Source organism: Gymnoscopelus braueri (assembly GCF_963280865.1).
Source record: "Gymnoscopelus braueri genome assembly, chromosome: 7".
Taxonomy (NCBI): domain Eukaryota; kingdom Metazoa; phylum Chordata; class Actinopteri; order Myctophiformes; family Myctophidae; genus Gymnoscopelus; species Gymnoscopelus braueri.
Window position 1 is genome coordinate 51570588 of NC_137608.1, and position 20515 is coordinate 51591102.

Genomic DNA, 20515 nt, shown 5'->3' on the forward strand with positions numbered 1-20515 from the left:
ACTCTCACATTGATCCGCTCGTCACTTCTACTCTGTTTCCTGGGTTTTGTCTGTCTTGTTTTGTCCCAATCTATCTTAATCCATTAAGTTCGGGAACGCAATAATTGTGAGCTTGTCGAAGAGATTTGGTGTAGATTTAAAAAAACAAACAGTCCAAGTACAGAGACAACTCAGGTCCAGTTTACTAAGTCTAGAGAGTTTAAGTGTATAAGTCATCGTCCCCAAAATGCTCATTCATAATTCATAATCGTTCCTCTCCTAGAAATTCAGTGCAGTCCAAAGGACAATATTTGTCTTTGAAATGTAGTCCAGCCGAGTGAGAAGAGCAGAGGAGTGGGGGTGACAAGTGGCACTGGCCAGCACTTTTTTATCTCCATCCATCCATCCATCCATCCAGGCATGCAACACGTTTAAATGGCTCTCATGACCCCTGTGTGCCCACGTGTGTGTTAGTGTAATGTGGGATTGCGGGTGTGAAAGTATGTGCACAGGCGTGCATACATACACACACATACAGTACATACAGTACGTGTGGTTGCATGTGGCTCTATAGGAGCACGTGTGAACTTCTCACGTGTCATATGAGAGTCATGCACTGCAGACACTGTGCTACTGCAGAGAGGGAATGCTCACCACAATGAAGGCTGTCTAATGATGATTCCAGGCAGAATTTTAAACAAATTCAAAGACAGTTGGGGGTGGCAGTGGCTCAGGGGTAGAGTGAGCCGGTAGAGCGACCGGATGGGAACCGTGAGGTTCCCATGTTCGATCCCGGGCTCCCCCAGAGTTTAGTGTCAAAGTGTCCTTGAGCAAGACACTGAGCCCCTAATTGCTCCCGATGAGCAGGTTGGTGCTTTGCATGGTTTCCTCCTCCATCGGTGTATGAATGTGTGTGTGAATGGGTGAATGTAATGCGCTTGGGATAAAAGCGCTTTATAAATGCACCATTTACCATTTACAGTTAGTGGTTAGCGGTTGTGAGTGTTTTGAGCGGTTGTAGTGGTTGTTAGCGGTTGTGAAAAGGATTTTAGCGGGTGGGCGGCAACCATTCTGTCCATCAGTGAAATCAATCAACCAATTGAACCCTATCATTGCTATCCCAGGGGGGGAGGAACATCCACCAAAAATAGCCGATCTACAAGCTCACAACACTCATGACGCGTTGTGTATTTTCAGTTTTTCCTCTACTTTTGTGCAACACTTTTGTACGACAGGGCATTCATTTAAGAAAAAACTAAACAAAAAATAAAGTTTAAATATGGAGATACAAGGTTTCTAGGCCCAGCAGCGATGATAAAACCGGTGTAATAGTCCTGCTGCAGTCGAGTCAATGATGAGCTTGGGCTTGGCAGATGACTCCCTAGGGTGGGATCCTGGAGACCCTTCAACAAAGCATGTTCAATTCAAATGGCTCTGCAAACACTTCCAGGCCGAGGGAGGGAGGGAGCACTCACTGGTGGAAAAGGTACTCAAATGTTAAGTAAAAGTATCAATACTGCAATGCAGAAGTTCTTTGTTACAAGTAAAAGTCCGGTAGTCAAAATTTACTTGAGTAAAAGTACAAACGTATTGGTATCAAAATATACTTAAAGTACCAAAAGTAAAAGTAGTAAATGTTTTGAAAATAGCCGATCTACAAGCTCACAACGTAATTGGAAATACTCCAGTAAAGTAAAAGTAGGCCTACCTCAAAATTGTACTTAAGTACAGTACTTGAGTAAATGTACTTAGTTACTTTACACCACTGTCTTTAACTAAAGCATGTTCAAATCAAATGGCTCTGCAAACGCGTCCAGGCCGAGGGAGGGAGGGAGGGAGGGAGGGAGCACTGCAGTAAAGTGCTGCGCGTCGTCTTTTGTTCCCTCTCTCTAGATAGGAGTTTCAAAGGGATTTACATTGAAGGGAATGGTCTGTGTCGCCCTGTTTTAATCTGAACACGCTTGTAACGGTGTCACGGTCAAGTGAACAGCACAGGGTCGATCGCTGGGCGTGACTTTTAACCAGGAAAAGAGGTTTTCTACAGGGACATTATAAGGGGAATGGAAGCCTCATTGATTTGTACTGCAGCCGTGTGTGTGTGTGTGTGTGTGTGTGTGTGTGTGTGTGTGTGTGTGTGTGTGTGTGTGTGTGTGTGTGTGTGTGTGTGTGTGTGTGTGTGTGTGTGTGTGTGTGTGTGTGTGTGTGTGTGTGTGTGTGTGTGTGTGTGTGTGTGTGTGTGTGTGTGTGTGTGTGTGTGTGTGTGAGCATTTCGTTGGTGTCGGGGCAGAAACCTCTTATCTCCAAATTCTAACTTTTGGTGTTATTTCTTTCGTAAATGAACGCCCCTACTTGATCATACCACGGTGCCACACAAAAACATAAAAAGTAGAAGATCCACAAGGTCAAAACGTGGCGCGAAGCGACGCGTTTTGAGCTTGTAGATCTGCTGAATTTGAATCCTGAAAAGTAACAGTTTTCAGGATGAGGTTTCCACCCGACTGAGACGATTTAAGAGTGCGTGTGCATTTACCCTCCACTGTGTGTGTGTGTGTGTGTGTGTGTGTGTGTGCGCGTGAGACTGTGAGAGATTGTACGATCAATTCCTTATTGATTCTTCAGTCAGTGTAAAAGACAACTTGATTATAATGTGCAACAGTACTGTAGGCCTACGCCTCAAGAATGTCTTTACTCGTTGAGTAAAATAAACACTTTGAATTTTCAATCTGTTTTGTTTATGTTTGCATAAAAGGACAGGCTCTGCTGCCAAATCCTCATCAGAAACATGGAATCCAACTTAACCACTTGAACCCTATAGCGCAGTGGTTCTAAAACATTTTTGATATATAAAAAAATATTCTTTTCAAAAATAAATCTTTTGAAGACCCATGTCATACAGTAGTACATCGATGGTGTGTTGGGATCAAAATACACTATTTTAGAAGACAAATAAGAATGGATCAGTGTCAGGAGTACCTGATGTATTTGTTACTGCGAGATGAGGAATAGTACCCAAATGCAGACAAACTGTGGAACTCAAAAAGTGTATTAAACAAACAAAAGACTAGCAAAAATCCAGATACAAGATCGAGGCTAAATTAACAGACTGAAGGCTTTAAAGCCATATAAACTCAAAGTGACATTGAACGACGAACAAGAAAAGAGCTGAAGACACAGGGTAGTATATATATAGACAAGGATCTAAATACACACAGGTGAACTCAAAGTAAACAAAGTAAACAGGCAAACGAGCAAACAGAACACAGGTGACTATGGTTACAATAAATAGAGGTGAGACAAGGCAGGTAACAGCAAACAAGGCAAAGAGGAAGGCACAGAACATTAGTACAAAATAAGATACAGAACACCAAGGCAACAAACAAACCACACACAACTAGAAGACCAACACAGAACATGAATACATAAGTAAAAGTCCAAACACGAATAAACACAGACAAAATCCAAGGGCTGAGGAGCAGACCATGACAGCAATGCCTTATTGGTAATACAGTCAATACACTAGCAACACCTTAAGGCGGTTGGAATAATGTATTTGAAGTTCATTCTCAGGTGATGGAAAGGGGAGTGATGGCCACAGGGTTAATAGGTGTTCCGCAACACCGAGCTAGACGTGTGTATAACCCTTTAGGAATGGCATAAAAACAGAGTCTAGCAGCTGTTTAATAGCGGTTTTATATCTGTGGAACAGTGTTGCTGCAGAGTGAACCGGGCAGGTAGGTTATGCTCCAGGTTGCGAAGGAGGCACTCAATGCAGCTGGAAACTGTACTCAAATTTTTTTACCTAAGTAAAAGTATCAATTCCACAATGTAGAAAATACTCTAAGTAAAAGTCCGGTATTCGAAATGTACTCGAGTAAAATTACAAAAGTATCAAAAGTAAAAGTACTCATTATGCAGAATGTCCCATTTAAAGTTTTTGAATGTATACAAATCTTTTGAAAATAGCAGATCTACAAGCTCACAGAGCTTGTAGATCTGCTATTTTCAATTGGCCGAAATGTATATAGGGCTGAAGTGGTTACTATATGTTTTGTAATACTATTTAAAACTAATAATTGTAGTGGAGTAAAAGTACAATATTTGCCTCTGAGATGTAGTGGAGTAGAAGTAAAAGTATTGGAAATTGGAAATACTCAAGTAAAGTACAAATACCTCAAAATTGTACATGTACTTAGTTACTTTCCACCACTGGAACAGAATGAGCGTATATAAGAACGGGGGGTGCTTAGCAGTGTGTGAACTGAAACTGCAACAAGATGGACTCCAGCACTTCAGGGCTGACATCTCCCCACCAGCTTAGTGGGCGATCCTCTTCTATGGCTTTGTGCTCCACAAAACTCCCATTTCAAAGTGCTCGTTTGTAATGGTATAGCAGCCTGCCCTAGAGAGGCTGGTCAACCTGCTGTGTGTTAGTGTTCTAACAAACCCCAACAATGCTACGATGGGACAGCTCAGACAGATCCGCACCACTAATACCCAGCCAGTGAAATACTACTCTTTTTTTAAAACTATTTCTCTCTGTCTGTCTCTCTCTCTCTCTCTCTCTCTGTGTGTGTGTGTGTGTGTGTGTGTGTGTGTGTGTGTGTGTGTGTGTGTGTGTGTGTGTGTGTGTGTGTGTGTGTGTGTGTGTGTGTGTGTGTGTGTGTGTGTGTGTGTGTGTGTGTGTGTGTGTGTGTGTGTGTGTGTGTGTGTGTGCGCGCGTGTGTGTGTGGCATCTCTCTCTCTCCTGTCTGTCTGTCTGTCTGCCTCTCTCCCTCATTCCTGTTTCTCTTTGTATCTCTCTATTTCTCGACACCTCTCTCCCCCTCTACTGACTCATTTCTCTGCTTCCCGCTTCTCCTTTATTGTATACTGTCTTTTCTGCTCCCATCTCTCTCTCTCTCTCTCTCTCTCTCTCTCTCTCTCTCCCCCAACTGAAGGATAATCACATAACGAAGCATAAAAATGAGGGTATTGTCATGTGTCTTCGCCGTTATAGCGAAGACAAGGTTAGGGCGTTAAATTAGCTAATGTGTGTGTGTGTGTGTGTGTGTGTGTGTGTGTGTGTGTGTGTGTGTGTGTGTGTGTGTGTGTGTGTGTGTGTGCTGCCGGCAGAAATATATTCTTCTCCAAAACCAATTAGGCCAGAGACACAGCTGTGTGCTCTCCTGTCTGTCTGCCTGTTGGCTGGGTTTCAGCTCAACACTGGTCTGGTTTACATACTCTGGCCTCCTGGGTTTAGCCGGCTGTCACCATCAGTACAGCAACGCACACATCATCGTTGTCTGCTGGAAACCTATATATGTCCAAACCCCTTCCTTGCTATTATTCACAAAAAATAGCCGATCTACAAGCTCGAAGCTTCGAGCTTGTAGATCGCCTGTTTTCATGACCTTTTGTGTGACATCCTTGTATGTTGAAGTAGGGTTTTCATTTATGAAAAAGAAACATAACAAGTTGAAACTTGGAGATACAACAGTGACGGCATTGGTTTAGACGAATGCAACAGAGTGAAGAATGGTGTCTCACAAGTCACAAACACACTTAATTCAACCACTTGAACCCCAGCCTGATCTCTCACAATTTAGTATACATTGTCATTCCGTGCATAGTCGCCTAGAAAATCTGTGCATATATTCGGTGAGTCCCACGGTGGGCGTAACCGGTTGCAACCCGGAAGCAGAGCAGTCCCCACAACAAAATGTACAATTCTGTGCAATTCGGTACATAACTCTAACGGCGCTGAGTAAGCTCAAGCGAACGTTGCAACGTTCGGGATGGCAATTCGTTCACTTTAGCTCACTCGGTGGTCCCTCACGTAGCTCCAGTTCCCTTGAGACTGCGCGCCTCCGAAATGGTTTAATCAATGGGGGAGATGCGAGGCAGCTGTGCACGGATTTTCGGGTTTTCCAGTTGTCTATGCACAGAATGACACTCTGTGCAATGTATACTAAATTGTGTGAGATCAGGTTGCGAACCCCAGCATCCAGTATACGTGTTGAGAGCTGTAGTTCGGCTATTTTCAGTGTAGATATTTATTGTAAAGCCAAAACTGAAAATACACCAGTATTGAGCCCTGAGGGACTCCACTCAACAGTCACTCAAGTACTGTACTTGAGTACAATTTTTCTTTACTGGAGTATTTCCATTTTTCAATACTTCTACTCCACTACATCTCAGAGGCAAATATTGTACTTTTACTCCACTACAATTATTTGAAAACTTAAGTTACTTAGTTACTTTGTAGATATACTTCAGCCCTATTTAAACGTTGGCTATTTGAAAATAGCAGATCTAGAAGTACATTTTGATACCAATACTTTTGTACTTTTACTCAAGGACATTTTTAATTCCGGACTTTTACTTTCTACAGTGCAGTATTGATACTTTTACTTAAGTAAAATATGTGAGTATACTTCTTCCACCAGAGGAGATACTGTGTTAGTGTTTTGGTCTTCGAGCCTTTGAGCCACTCTGCAACACTTCCTAGATGATTGGTCAGACACTCAGTGTGCTGGTGATTTATGTTGTTTCATATCCACAGTCTTTCAGCAGAAAGGTTGGCTGAGGATAAGGATATAAACCCGCTCTCTGAGTCGACTACAAACACATCCTGCTGGCGATTCATTAATGGAGACAGATAGGACACACACACCACAGACATAGTGAAATCTCTGAGACATATCATGTCAAAGCACTTTAGAGGTTGATGGAAACAAACAGCGAAGATCCGTGGTAGTAAACCACTGGTACATGATGTTTCATTGGCTCGCCTCGAGCGAGCCACTGTGTTACTAGGCAGACTATGGGGTCAAGCGTTCCGAGCTAGGGCTGGGCTTTTAAAGGAGAATTTCGCCCGAAGTTTTTCTTACCTTTTTTATGATGTTATGATATCCTAGGACCGCTGAAGCTAAAAACCCACGCCTATGGGACGTGCTCTAAATCGCATATTTCAATAGCTTTTATTTTTGGGTGAGATCTGATGTTCATAGTGTTAGAACACTATGCAACGTGTTTGTCTTGAATATGCCCTACCGTAAGTCTCGCTGTAGTGAGACTTCCGGTGCCCCACCAGAAGTCTCGCAAAAGCGAGACTACCGATATTGGTAATGTAAGTTAATCAATTAATCGAGAAGCAGTTTGTTTATAATAATAAAAAATGTCCCATATATAATATCAACGAATCGACACAAAAAAAGTTTAATTTTTTTTTTAAATTATCGCTAAATCCTGTATTATACTTAGTTATACAATGGTGGCGTACAAAAGTAGTGAAAATAGCCGATCTACAACTTCAAACGCATCACATTTTGTCACGTTGTGAGCTTGTAGATCGGCTATTTTCACTTGAAAAAGCGTTGTTTGGTTGCTAAAGGCAGTAAAAAGAGAGAACATGCTGTCTACCGTAGCGCACAGAGGACCTGGACAGGTTTAGAATGTGTGACGGTGACAACTATTAACTCTTTAACTGCCAAAAACGGGAATTCCCGTCCGATGGCTCTATGGCTATCATGGCCAATGACGGAAAGACGGAAATATTAAAAAAAAAAATTTTGAAAAAATATATATATATATATATTTTTCTTTTTTGAATTTTTGGATTTTCTTTTTGGTATTTTTCTTTTTTGGGTTATCTCAAAGGAACTAGGAGATAACGCTATTCAAAAAATTGCTGCTACATTCACTTCAATGTTAAAAAACAAACGGAGGAAAAATGCACCTTTTTCCTGGCACTGGGACGACACAGTCTGAAATAAGTGTGGCAGTGAAAGAGTTAAGCTGTGTAATTAGGAGAAAACACAAATGACAGAGACACAAAGAGTCAGATGAGGTGAGTGTGTAGATTTTGGCAGTGAAGTGTAACCCCCTCGGCTGGCTGGATGGAAGGATGGATGTGAGCTGTCGAGAATAATCCCACCTGGTAATTATTTGTGATTACCTCTAATAGTTTGTGATTAAGCAGTGGTGGGAGAAGAACCCGAGCGCAGGGAGTACAAGTGATTTTTCGATACTGAAGTAAAGTAAAAGTACCTCAACATGTTGTTTGTTTGTCAGTCTCATACCATACACACACACACACACACACACACACACATGCACGGGGGGGTAACCACAAAATGAAATAATTATCTGTTTAGGACCAATTAACTGATGAACTCATATAAATAATATCAATTCTGATAAAATATTATATATAATTGTAAATTATACAATAATGGCACTTTCAACAAACATGCATGCATGTGTGTGTGTGCGCGCTCGCTCACACACACACACACACACACACACACACACACACACACACACACACACACACACACACACACACACACACACACACACACACAGACCGTTTCCAAATCCGCTGATTCTCTGTAGACTGGATATACTGTACAAACGAGGTACAGACAGGTGTAGATTCAAAATGAATAGACAGAGTCCGACCTTATCCACCAGCACTTTGTCTGACTGAGTGAACATAATGTATTCCATCAATATCACCTGGCTGTGAATAATGCATGAATATATATGTTACAGGGTGAATGGAGAACCAGGTAGATTGAAGAAGGCGCGTTCGTTTTTACCACCCACCCAGCAATTCTGTAGAAGCAACACTAGAGGGAGCCACAAGCCAGGCTTGTGCACAAACATATATGGCTGCGACCACACACACACAGTCACACACACACACACACACACACACACACACACACACACACACACACACACACACACACACACACACACACACACACACACAAGCGCACACACACGCGCACCCGCTCATGCTTTTTTTGGTTTATTGAAAGCAGGACTGTTAAGATACTTTTATTGTGTTCTGGCTTTTGTTTTACTTTCTCCCTGACACTGACACACACACACACACACACACACACACACACACACACACACACACACACACACACACAGTGATCCATGAAAAGAACTATTCTTTCACTATCGGTTTACAACTCAAACGGCGCTGAGTCGACTAGTAGAGCATCGGCCGGTCAGCGCGGGCACTCGCGCCTCGCGCTTCCTCGGCCTCAAGCTCCACTAAGTCGGCGCGCCTCCGTCGCGGACAAGCGTGTGCGTGTGCACGCGTGTTCAGCGTTCCCCTAGCGTAGCTTCCTGGTTGCTATGTGGGGGGGAACAACAAAAGACAGGTCCGCGTCGGCACATCAAAGCCCCGCCTCTCGGTTTATTTCGCGAGGAGGAGCTCCTCCTCGCGAGCCTCACGTAATAAACCCCCGCCTCGCAGCGCCGCGTCCTCCTTCTCCTCCTCCTCCTCGCGAGCCTCGCTAATAAACCCTATCTCGAAAAGCCCCGCCTCGCCCCGAAGCCCCGTGCCTAAAAACGAGCGCTCTGTCTTCAATCTACCTGGTTCTCCATTCACCCTGTGACATATACATCTATCGGCTATGAATGGATATTTGTACTACAGACAGTGAATAGCAGAATGACAGAATGTCAGCCGGCCTTCAACAATAGATATCTGGATAATACATGTACAGTACAGTAGCACTTGGAAGGCACAGAGGTAAATAATGAGGGAAGCCGGGCGGGGAGGAGGGTGATGATAGTCACTACACGTACTCCTACAGGCTGGGGGTGGTTCTAGTGTACATCCCAGTATAGTCCATGTGCAAATGAGCCAGTAGAGTCAAGAAGGAGATAATCCCAGAACAGAACAGAACAGAACAGGCTTTGTGTGTAGAGCCTGATGTCTGTATACTGGCACACCGGACTGTCCAAGTCGATCTGTTAATTCCGTCGACTAAAACTATGACGGAAAAATGTTTTTCAACTACATTTTTGGATTATTACAAAACACACATTAACCACTTCAGCCCTATATAAATTTTCATTTCGGCCATTTGAAAATAGCCGATCTACAAGCTCACAATGCGTCGCGGTGCGACACATTGTGAGCTTGTAGATCTGCTATTTTCAAAAGATTGTATTAGGGCCTGGACTTTATCGCGTTAATTTCGATTAATTAATTACAGAAAAAATATCACGTTAAATTTTTTTTCGCATTTTAATCGCACCTATTTTTGCACCGCAGATCGTTTCTCACTTGACGAGTTTCAGACAGTGTTGTCAGATACTGTATACGATAATTATCGTATTTGTACAATAATTTTACCCTCTGTACGATGTTCCAAAAATGCCCAAATGTACGATAATTTCGCCATACCACAAAACGACTAAAACTATGTCGGAAAAATGTTTGTTGACTACATTTTTTCACTGACGAAAGCTAAATAGAATCATGATGACTAAAACTATGACTAAAATATTTTGACAATTTCTTCAACAACTAAAAACTAGGAGCTAGTGTAGAACTAAGACAAAGTCATTTTATGCTTGGTTGTGTGCGTGTGTCGTGCTCCGAAAATACAAGCCGCGTTGTGAGCTTGTAGATCGACTATTTTCAGTAGCCGGTGGGTAGCCAGTACATCCCAGTAATATTCCATGTGCAAATGAGCTAGAGTCAAGCAGGAGTCAGTAATCCCTGCAGAACAGAACAGGCTTGTTTATGGAGCCTGATGGCTGTACTGGCACACAGGCATGTCCAAGTCCCTCTGTTTGCTGCCAGGGGACAATGAGCCTCTTGGCTGAATGTTTGCTCCTCATTCCCCACCAGCTCATGGTAGAGGGTATGAGAGAGATGGCTTCATCAGGATAGCATCCATCCAGCATCCTCCTCCCCTCTGCAAGATACGACTAGAAACCCACCAAGGGTAGAGGAAAACATTGCCAACAAGACAGGATAACTGTTTAACTTTAGATGGATGCTGTTCACCTTGGTAGGATCAGGATCTGTTGGTAACGAGATGGTTGTCTTTGTTTGCTGCATTCAAGCAGTGGTGTAAAGTAACTAAGTACATTTACTCAAGTATTGCGCTTAAAGGGATACTTCACTTTAGGGCCGGGGAAACATTTAAAAAATATATTAAAAATAAATGAAAAAAGTTATGGAAAATTCATGGCCCCCTCACGCATTAGAGTGTCCTACTAATGCGTGAGGGGGCCATGAATTTTCCATAACTTTTTTCATTTATTTTTAATATATTTTTTAAATGTTTCCCCGGCCCGAAAGTGAAGTATCCCTTTAAGTGCAATTTTGAGGTACTTTTAGTTTACTGGAGTATTTCCAATTGTCTATACTTTTACTTCTACTCCTCTACATCTCGGAGGCAAACATTGTACTTTTACTCCACTACAATTATTTGAAAACAACTAGTTACTTTGCAGATATAAATGATTACATTATAAAACATACATAAACCACTTTAGCCCTATTTTATACCTAGGCTATTTTAAAATAGCAGATCTACGTGCTCACAACGAGTCGCATTGCGACTCGTTGTGAGCACGCATGCCTGCGCACACGCGCACACACAGACTACAGGACATATGCCGGTGGGTGTGGGTTTTCTTAGGCTGCATGTGTTCTTTTTGTAAAGAAGCTTCCCCCAAAAAATAATTGAAAGGTGGTGTGATGAATCAGGTGACATTTCTACGCGTCCCATTGTCAGTCACACCCACACACACATCTGGATCTACACCGTCAGTCACACCCACGCTCACATCTGGATCTACACTGTCAGTCACACCCACGCTCCCATCTGGATCTAAATGTCTGGTATTAATGAGGGCTGAACACCTACACTCTGTTCTCTCTTTTGTGTTTTGTTTCTGATTCTCCATGTCCCTCCCTGAGCGCTCCTTTTGCCCCCAAACTCAAACGTTACTTATAAAGCGCAGTGGCTCTCAAACATTGTCATGTCAAGGAACGCCCAAATTGGTAGGTATTTCACCACGGACGCCAGTCTGAAAATATTCTGTGCCGCGGACTCCTGTAAGAGAAGATTTGAGTTTGTTAAACATTTTCAAAATAATAAAAAAATAGCAGATCTACTGTGGGCTTGCAGATCGGTTGTTTTCGAACAGCTGAAGTGTAAAATAGGTTTAAAGTGGTTAAACTGACTGACACATTTTTCTGGGGAACCCCTGGAAAACCCCTGGAGATCCCCGGACCCCACTTTGAGAACCTCCCTCCAACTCTCTCTCCCTCTGTCCCTCACCTGTCCTTCGTGCTCTTATTAGCGGTTTAATCCAAAACAAATGTTGCTGTCGGGCAGAAACCTTGTAACTCCATTTGTCAACTTTTTTTGGGGGTAAATCAACGCCCTGCTTCATCATACAAGAGTGTCCCACACAAGTAGTGAAAAAAGCTGACGTACAAGCGTGTACATCGTCTATTTTCACAATGTTCAGTTTATTCTTTGCAAATAATAGTCTTTGTAAAGAAAATTGCACGTCCACCTCGTTCAGATGCAGGTGCGTTGGACAGTGACAAATGAAGCAATCATGAACAAACATCCCGCACTCAGTTTTATTCAAATTGACAGACGTCTCGGTCCCTCTGGACCTTCATCAAGACACTTTTGATGAAGGTCCAGAGGGACCGGAACGTCAATTTGAATACAAATAAAACTGATGCTGCTGAGCAAGAGAGTGCAGGATTCTTGTACAAATAATAATAAAAAGGAAAGGTTTTTGTCAGTTCCACTGTATACATTCATATACAGTATGCATGGAATGAACTGTCATTTATTCTAGTCCTGTATAGCATAGCTCTTGATGTTCCTCCCAGCAGGCAGTTGTATTATGTGACAGAATCACGTACTGTATGTCTCTCCAATCTCCATCCAAATGCATTGTCACATTCACTGTTTCTGCTCAAACCATTTTCCCACAGCCCAGTTTGTGCTCCATTCAAAGTTTCCTGAAGGAGTGTGGCACAGTGTCTGTCTGTCTGTCTGTCTGTCTGTCTGTCTGTCTGTCTGTCTGTCTGTCTGTCTGCCTGCGAGTCTGTCTCCTCTCCTCAGTGCTAAATGAAAAGATCTCCTCAATAATAAATGTCATGATGTATTCATTCACGAAGCCAAAGTGTGACTCATACTGACCTTCAGACTGCAAGTCTTGTATATGGCCTCTCTCTCTCTCTCTCTCTCTCTCTCTTCAATTCATTTCAAAGGAGCTTTTTTGGCAAGCATTCATGGAACAAAACAGTCAAAACAAAAACATATGTAGGCCTATGCACAATTAGAAGCAAATAAAGAAATGTGTAAACATAGCTGTGTTACAGTACATTGAAAACTAGCTTACATAGACATAAGAATTGTACATTTAGCTGTCAGAAATAGCTATATTTATACACGTAGGTAAGGTTAGCTTGGGAGAAACCTTTGAAACTGATGGCATTAATATTTCCACGTTTTGCATTTTCTTGGTCCAGTACAACATTGGTTCTAGTATCACCGTAGATGTACTGTACTCACCAACACGTTTATGTTTTCTACATCTGAATTGTATTCCTGTAGGTGTAGGATCATTAGCTTTCATTTATGTTGCTTAGTCTGAATCACCTTTGATCATCATTTTAACCACTTAATTATACATTGGCTATTCAAAAATAGTAGATATGCAAGCGTGTGTGTGTGTGTGTGTGTGTGTGTGTGTGTGTGTGTGTGTGTGTGTGTGTGTGTGTGTGTGTGTGTGTGTGTGTGTGTGTGTGTGTGTGTGTGTGTGTGTGTGTGTGTGTGTGTGTGTGTGTGTGTGTGTGTGTGTGTGTGTGTGTGCGTGCGTGCGTGCGTGCGTGCGTACGTACGTGTATATATATATATATATATATAAAGTTTCAGTGCAATGACACTTTTGGTCATTTTATTTTGAAGTTTCGGTCTGAAACAGCCTCGCAACCAATCAGAAGGTTCCATCCCTTCAGGCTATGGCACGGTAGAACCTCACTCACATGGTGTGCAGTGTTATTGTTTGTAGCAGGCTGGCCAAAGGAGAGAGACAAGGCCACTGTGCAGAATGTTTGTTACCAAGTTATGGGAACAAACAAACTAACCTAAAATGTTTTCAGAGACATATTTCTGTGTTTACAATGAGTAATACACCGTCTGGATGTCATCTTGAATGAGATTCAAAACGAGTAGTTCTGTAATTAAAATCAGCTGTGTTTGGAGGAACCTGCAGCTATGGGAATCAAGCAGGTGAACTAAACCAAGATTCATTTATATTCATAAAAGTGTATCTGTGTCATCACGCAGCACGTTTTCGTTCACAGGAAGTCATTAAGATTGGCATTTTAGGGACTTTTGATATAAAAAAATAAAGTTTTTGACAATTGTTTTGGCATCTATTGTTAGGTATGCCCATATGATGAGCACGGATGCTCTAAAATTGTGAAAAACTCATTTTTTATTTCACTAGACCTTGAAAATGTTTGGAGGATTTTGAATAATCTTATGAATAATCTTAGCATTTTTTAGACACAAAACTGCTGCTGCAGTATAAAACCTGTGGCACTATTAACAGCAAATTAAAACTCTCTCTTTCTCTGTCTCTCTCTCTATTTCTGTCTCTCTCTCTCTCTCTCTCTCTCTCTCTCCCTCTCTCAGGCATCGGTCAGGGCGTGCCGGTGGTGGCGCTGATCGTGGAGGGCGGTCCCAACGTGATCTCCATCGTGCTGGAGTACCTCAGGGACACGCCCCCGGTCCCCGTGGTGGTGTGTGACGGAAGCGGCAGGGCCTCCGACATCCTGGCCTTCGGACACAAGTACTCTGAGGAGGGAGGGTAAGACCATGAACTAACACTACAGTATATACAGTAACACTATAGTACTCAGAGGAGGGAGGGTAAGACCATGAACTAACACTACAGTATATACAGTAACACTATAGTACTCAGAGGAGGGAGGATAAGACCATGTACTAACACTACATCATATACAGTAACACTATAGTACTCTGAGGAGGGAGGGTAAGACCATGAACTAACACTACAGTATATACAGTAACACTATAGTACTCAGAGGAGGGAGGATAAGACCATGTACTAACACTACAGTATATACAGTAACACTATAGTACTCTGAGGAGGGAGGGTAAGACCATGAACTAACACTACAGTATATACAGTAACACTATAGTACTCTGAGGAGGGAGGGTAAGACCATGAACTAACACTACAGTATATACAGTAACACTATAGTACTATGAGGAGGGAGGGTAAGACCATGAACTAACACTACAGTATATACAGTAACACTATAGTACTCAGAGGAGGGAGGGTTAGACCATGTACTAACACTACAGTATATACAGTAACACTATAGTACTCTGAGGAGGGAGGGTAAGACCATGAACTAACACTACAGTATATACAGTAACACTATAGTACTCAGAGGAGGGAGGGTAAGACCATGAACTAACACTACAGTATATACAGTAACACTATAGTACTCAGAGGAGGGAGGATAAGACCATGTACTAACACTACATCATATACAGTAACACTATAGTACTCTGAGGAGGGAGGGTAAGACCATGAACTAACACTACAGTATATACAGTAACACTATAGTACTCAGAGGAGGGAGGATAAGACCATGTACTAACACTACATCATATACAGTAACTCTATAGTACTCTGAGGAGGGAGGGTAAGACCATGTACTAACACTACAGTATATACAGTAACTCTATAGTACTCTGAGGAGGGAGGGTAAGACCATGTACTAACACTACAGTATATACAGTAACTCTATAGTACTCTGAGGAGGGAGGATAAGACCATGTACTAACACTACATCATATACAGTAACTCTATAGTACTCTGAGGAGGGAGGATAAGACCATGTACTAACACTACAGTATATACAGTAACTCTATAGTACTCTGAGGAGGGAGGATAAGACCATGTACTAACACTACATCATATACAGTAACTCTATAGTACTCTGAGGAGGGAGGATAAGACCATGTACTAACACTACAGTATATACAGTAACACTATAGTACTCTGAGGAGGGAGGGTAAGACCATGTACTAACACTACAGTATATACAGTAACACTATAGTACTCTGAGGAGGGAGGATAAGACCATGAACTAACACTACAGTATATACAGTAACACTATAGTACTCTGAGGAGGGAGGATAAGACCATGTACTAACACTACAGTATATACAGTAACACTATAGTACTCTGAGGAGGGAGGGTAAGACCATGAACTAACACTACAGTATATACAGTAACACTATAGTACTCTGAGGAGGGAGGGTAAGACCATGAACTAACACTACAGTATATACAGTAACACTATAGTACTATGAGGAGGGAGGGTAAGACCATGAACTAACACTACAGTATATACAGTAACACTATAGTACTCAGAGGAGGGAGGGTTAGACCATGTACTAACACTACAGTATATACAGTAACACTATAGTACTCTGAGGAGGGAGGGTAAGACCATGAACTAACACTACAGTATATACAGTAACACTATAGTACTCAGAGGAGGGAGGGTAAGACCATGTACTAACACTACAGTATATACAGTAACACTATAGTACTCTGAGGAGGGAGGGTAAGACCATGAACTAACACTACAGTATATACAGTAACACTATAGTACTCTGAGGAGGGAGGGTAAGACCATGAACTAACACTACAGTATATACAGTAACACTATAGTACTCTGAGGAGGGAGGGTAAGACCATGAACTAACACTACAGCATATACAGTAACACTATAGTACTCTGAGGAGGGAGGGTAAGACCTAACACTACAGTATATACAGTAACACTATAGTACTCTGAGGAGGGAGGGTAAGACCATGAACTAACACTACAGCATATACAGTAACACTATAGTACTCTGAGGAGGGAGGGTAAGACCTAACACTACAGTATATACAGTAACACTATAGTACTCTGAGGAGGGAGGGTAAGACCATGAACTAACACTACAGCATATACAGTAACACTATAGTACTCTGAGGAGGGAGGGTAAGACCTAACACTACAGTATATACAGTAACACTATAGTACTCTGAGGAGGGAGGGTAAGACCTAACACTACAGTATATACAGTAACACTATAGTACTCAGAGGAGGGAGGGTAAGACCATGTACTAACACTACAGTATATACAGTAACACTATAGTACTCTGAGGAGGGAGGGTAAGACCATGAACTAACACTACAGTATATACAGTAACACTATAGTACTCTGAGGAGGGTAAGACCATGTACTAACACTACAGTATATACAGCAACACTATAGTACTCTGAGGAGGGAGGGTAAGACCATGAACTAACACTACAGTATATACAGTAACACTATAGTACTCTGAGGAGGGAGGGTAAGACCATGAACTAACACTACAGTATATACAGTAACTCTATAGTACTATGAGGAGGGAGGATAAGACCATGTACTAACACTACAGTATATACAGTAACACTATAGTACTCAGAGGAGGGAGGGTAAGACCATGTACTAACACTACAGTATATACAGTAACACTATAGTACTCTGAGGAGGGTAAGACCATGTACTAACACTACAGCATATACAGTAACACTATAGTACTCTGAGGAGGGAGGATAAGACCATGTACTAACACTACAGTATATACAGTAACACTATAGTACTCTGAGGAGGGAGGGTAAGACCATGAACTAACACTACAGTATATACAGTAACACTATAGTACTCAGAGGAGGGAGGGTAAGACCATGAACTAACACTACAGTATATACAGTAACACTATAGTACTCTGAGGAGGGAGGGTAAGACCATGTACTAACACTACAGTATATACAGTATATACAGTAACACTATAGTACTCTGAGGAGGGAGGGTAAGACCATGAACTAACACTACAGTATATACAGTAACACTATAGTACTCTGAGGAGGGAGGGTAAGACCATGAACTAACACTACAGCATATACAGTAACATAGTACTCAGAGGAGGGAGGGTAAGACCATGTACTAACACTACAGTATATACAGTAACACTATAGTACTCAGAGGAGGGAGGGTAAGACCATGAACTAACACTACAGTATATACAGTAACACTATAGTACTCTGAGGAGGGAGGGTAAAACCATGTACTAACACTACAGCATATACAGTACACTATAGTACTCAGAGGAGGGAGGGTAAGACCATGAACTAACACTACAGTATATACAGTAACACTATAGTACTCTGAGGAGGGAGGGTAAGACCATGAACAAACAAACCCCCCCAGGGTACGCTTCTACTGAATAACGGAATATCGTTGTATATGTCCAACATAGTCACTTCTCAGGAAATGGGAAACAGAACCTGTGTTCCAATGGATCTAATGTAGAGTGCTCAACAGGCCTGAAAATTAAGGCCCGGCCCTAACTGGGCCCTACTGGGTTACCATACTTTTATGCCCAAAAATTTGTCATTCTGGGCTTAATGTCCTCAAAGTCACGCATCCAACAAGCTTTGGACTGAGCAGATTGGACCTTCTTTTACAGAGATAATGGCCAAAACCACTTTTTCAAGATGCTGATTTTCGATTGAGTTTTGGCCATTGTCGCCCTTTGTAACACAGGCTAGGAAGGTCGGGCAAACTAGATACCTGAGTAAAGTTCAATTTGAGCTGCATGCTTCTGCTAGGATGCATGCCGTCAGCCCGCTCGATGCAGTTTCTTTTTTCTTCACGCAATTAGCATAGATTTTGGGCCCGGCCCAAAAATGTCGGGTCGGGAAGAATTTGAGAACTTTAATCTAATGAAGTTATTATTCAATCACAAGCTCTTATTCATAATTTCAAAGTTCAATATTTATAGAACACACGAACACACACAAAAATAGTGACACAACCCCTTGTGAGCTTGTAGATCGGCTATTCTTGCAACTTTTGTGTGACACTGTAGAACAAGTAGGGGCTTTCATTTACGAAACATTTGAAATATGGAGATATGAGGTTTCTGCCCGCCCAACAACGATATGTTATTCAGAAGCTGTAAAACGATTTTAAATGTTTCCATTTCCATATAAAACCGTTTTACCAGCATTACCCATGATGCTGCAGTGATTTCTGTGCTTTTGTAAACCAAAATAGATTTGATTAGAAAGGAAATGGATTTGATTAGAAACATACTTGCTCCGAGTTTAGTTTATTTGCACATAAACGATGCAACATAAAAAAAGATATAACCAACTGGGCTTGTACAAATGCTCCATGGTTTTGAAGTCGGTATACAAAGTACAGTAATCCCTCACACACACACACACACACAGGCACACGCGCATAGCCAGCAGTGCTGCAGCACATTCAAGCAACGCATCAGAAGATTCACATAACCCACTCTCTCTCTCCCTTTCTCTCCCGTCACTATCTTTGACATCATTTGAGCCAGAGATTACACTGACGAAATGCAGGACTTTTTGACATTTGAAAATTGATTCTGGGGCTTCGAATTAAGGTTCAGAATCAAAGAGAGACTCAAAGATAGGAAATGGCTTTATTGCTAAACGGAGGCATGTTTTGCCTTAACCAATCACAGTCTCAGCCGACGGTCTCGCCCCCCTCTGTCTATGGCATCCAGGGCTCCACACACACACACACACACACGCACACGCACACGCGCACAGACGCACGCACGCGCACGCACACTCGTACACACACACACACACACAGTTTAAGACTATGCTTGAGACATGTGTGCCTTTAATCCTGCATAAACACATGCCTGGTAGCGATGCTGCTTCAACCTTCATTTCCAAGAGAAGAGATGATTTATTCCAATCCGTGTCATGCAGCATCAGAACTATAATCACATCATGTAAGTGACAGCACAATTATCACAGTTGTAATGACAGAGCTGATGTGAGACATACGCAATACACATGTAACACAGGGACACCACGACGCGTCACTTCAGACCTGATGCAACCATTTAAAGGATGTACACCATGAATTTAAAAAATATATTTAATATTTAATATCATGTTGTTTATGTCCCTCAAAAGTTTTTCAAAAGGTTTGAGCCTGAATCAAGCCTCAGATATACTCATTCCAACTAACTTCTCTCTGGCTTATAAAGCACTTTCACCTGCAATACCACATTGTCCTGTTTGGCACGGGGCGCTATTGAGCCAGTTTGTATGCATGTTATCTCCTAGATCTGTGTGAAAAAAAAACAAAAAAAAAAAAACATTTTTTATTTTATTTTTATTTTTAGTTGGAACTGAAAAAACGGGAGGGATTGTACCGAACGTGACGTCACGTTCGGGTGAAAATCAGTTTGGTCTGTTTTGAGACCAATTTACAGAAAACCCCAGATATGCTGTGAAAGCCTGAGTGTTCAAACTGGGGTATTTTTGGGGATAGAAGAGAGGTAGGGGAGACCAAAACACACACAAAAAAGAAGGAAAAGTTCAAATTCATGGTGTAGTCCCTTTAAACCAGTTTTCAACCCCTTTCATTTGATGAGATTTAGACGCTCAGACCCAAAACTTATTATGATATTTTGTTGTCGTTGGATGAGATTTTGTCCACAATTTCATGTTGTATTGATGTTGGTACCAATAGGAGAGATGACAGGCAAACGTTGATCAAAATAACAATTATTCTACATTCTCTATAAATGTGTAGACTTCTTGTACATTAAGTAAT

The 20515-nt window shown here is 41.8% G+C and overlaps 2 protein-coding genes across 3 annotated transcripts in view; both read left to right on the plus strand.

Moving 5' to 3' along the window:
* The window catches only part of LOC308087919 (H-2 class II histocompatibility antigen, E-S beta chain-like), a 662842-nt gene that overhangs the window by 327647 nt on the left and 314680 nt on the right, over positions 1–20515 (plus strand). The window lies entirely within an intron of this gene.
* trpm3 (transient receptor potential cation channel, subfamily M, member 3) overlaps positions 1–20515 on the plus strand; it is a gene marked incomplete at both ends in the record, with an annotated part of 344779 nt that overhangs the window by 226465 nt on the left and 97799 nt on the right. For both annotated transcript variants that reach the window (XM_080432157.1, XM_080432158.1), the window contains one exon: positions 14460–14634. In XM_080432157.1, the coding sequence (XP_080288283.1) occupies positions 14460–14634 (175 nt within the window). The remainder of the gene's footprint in view (positions 1–14459; positions 14635–20515) is intronic.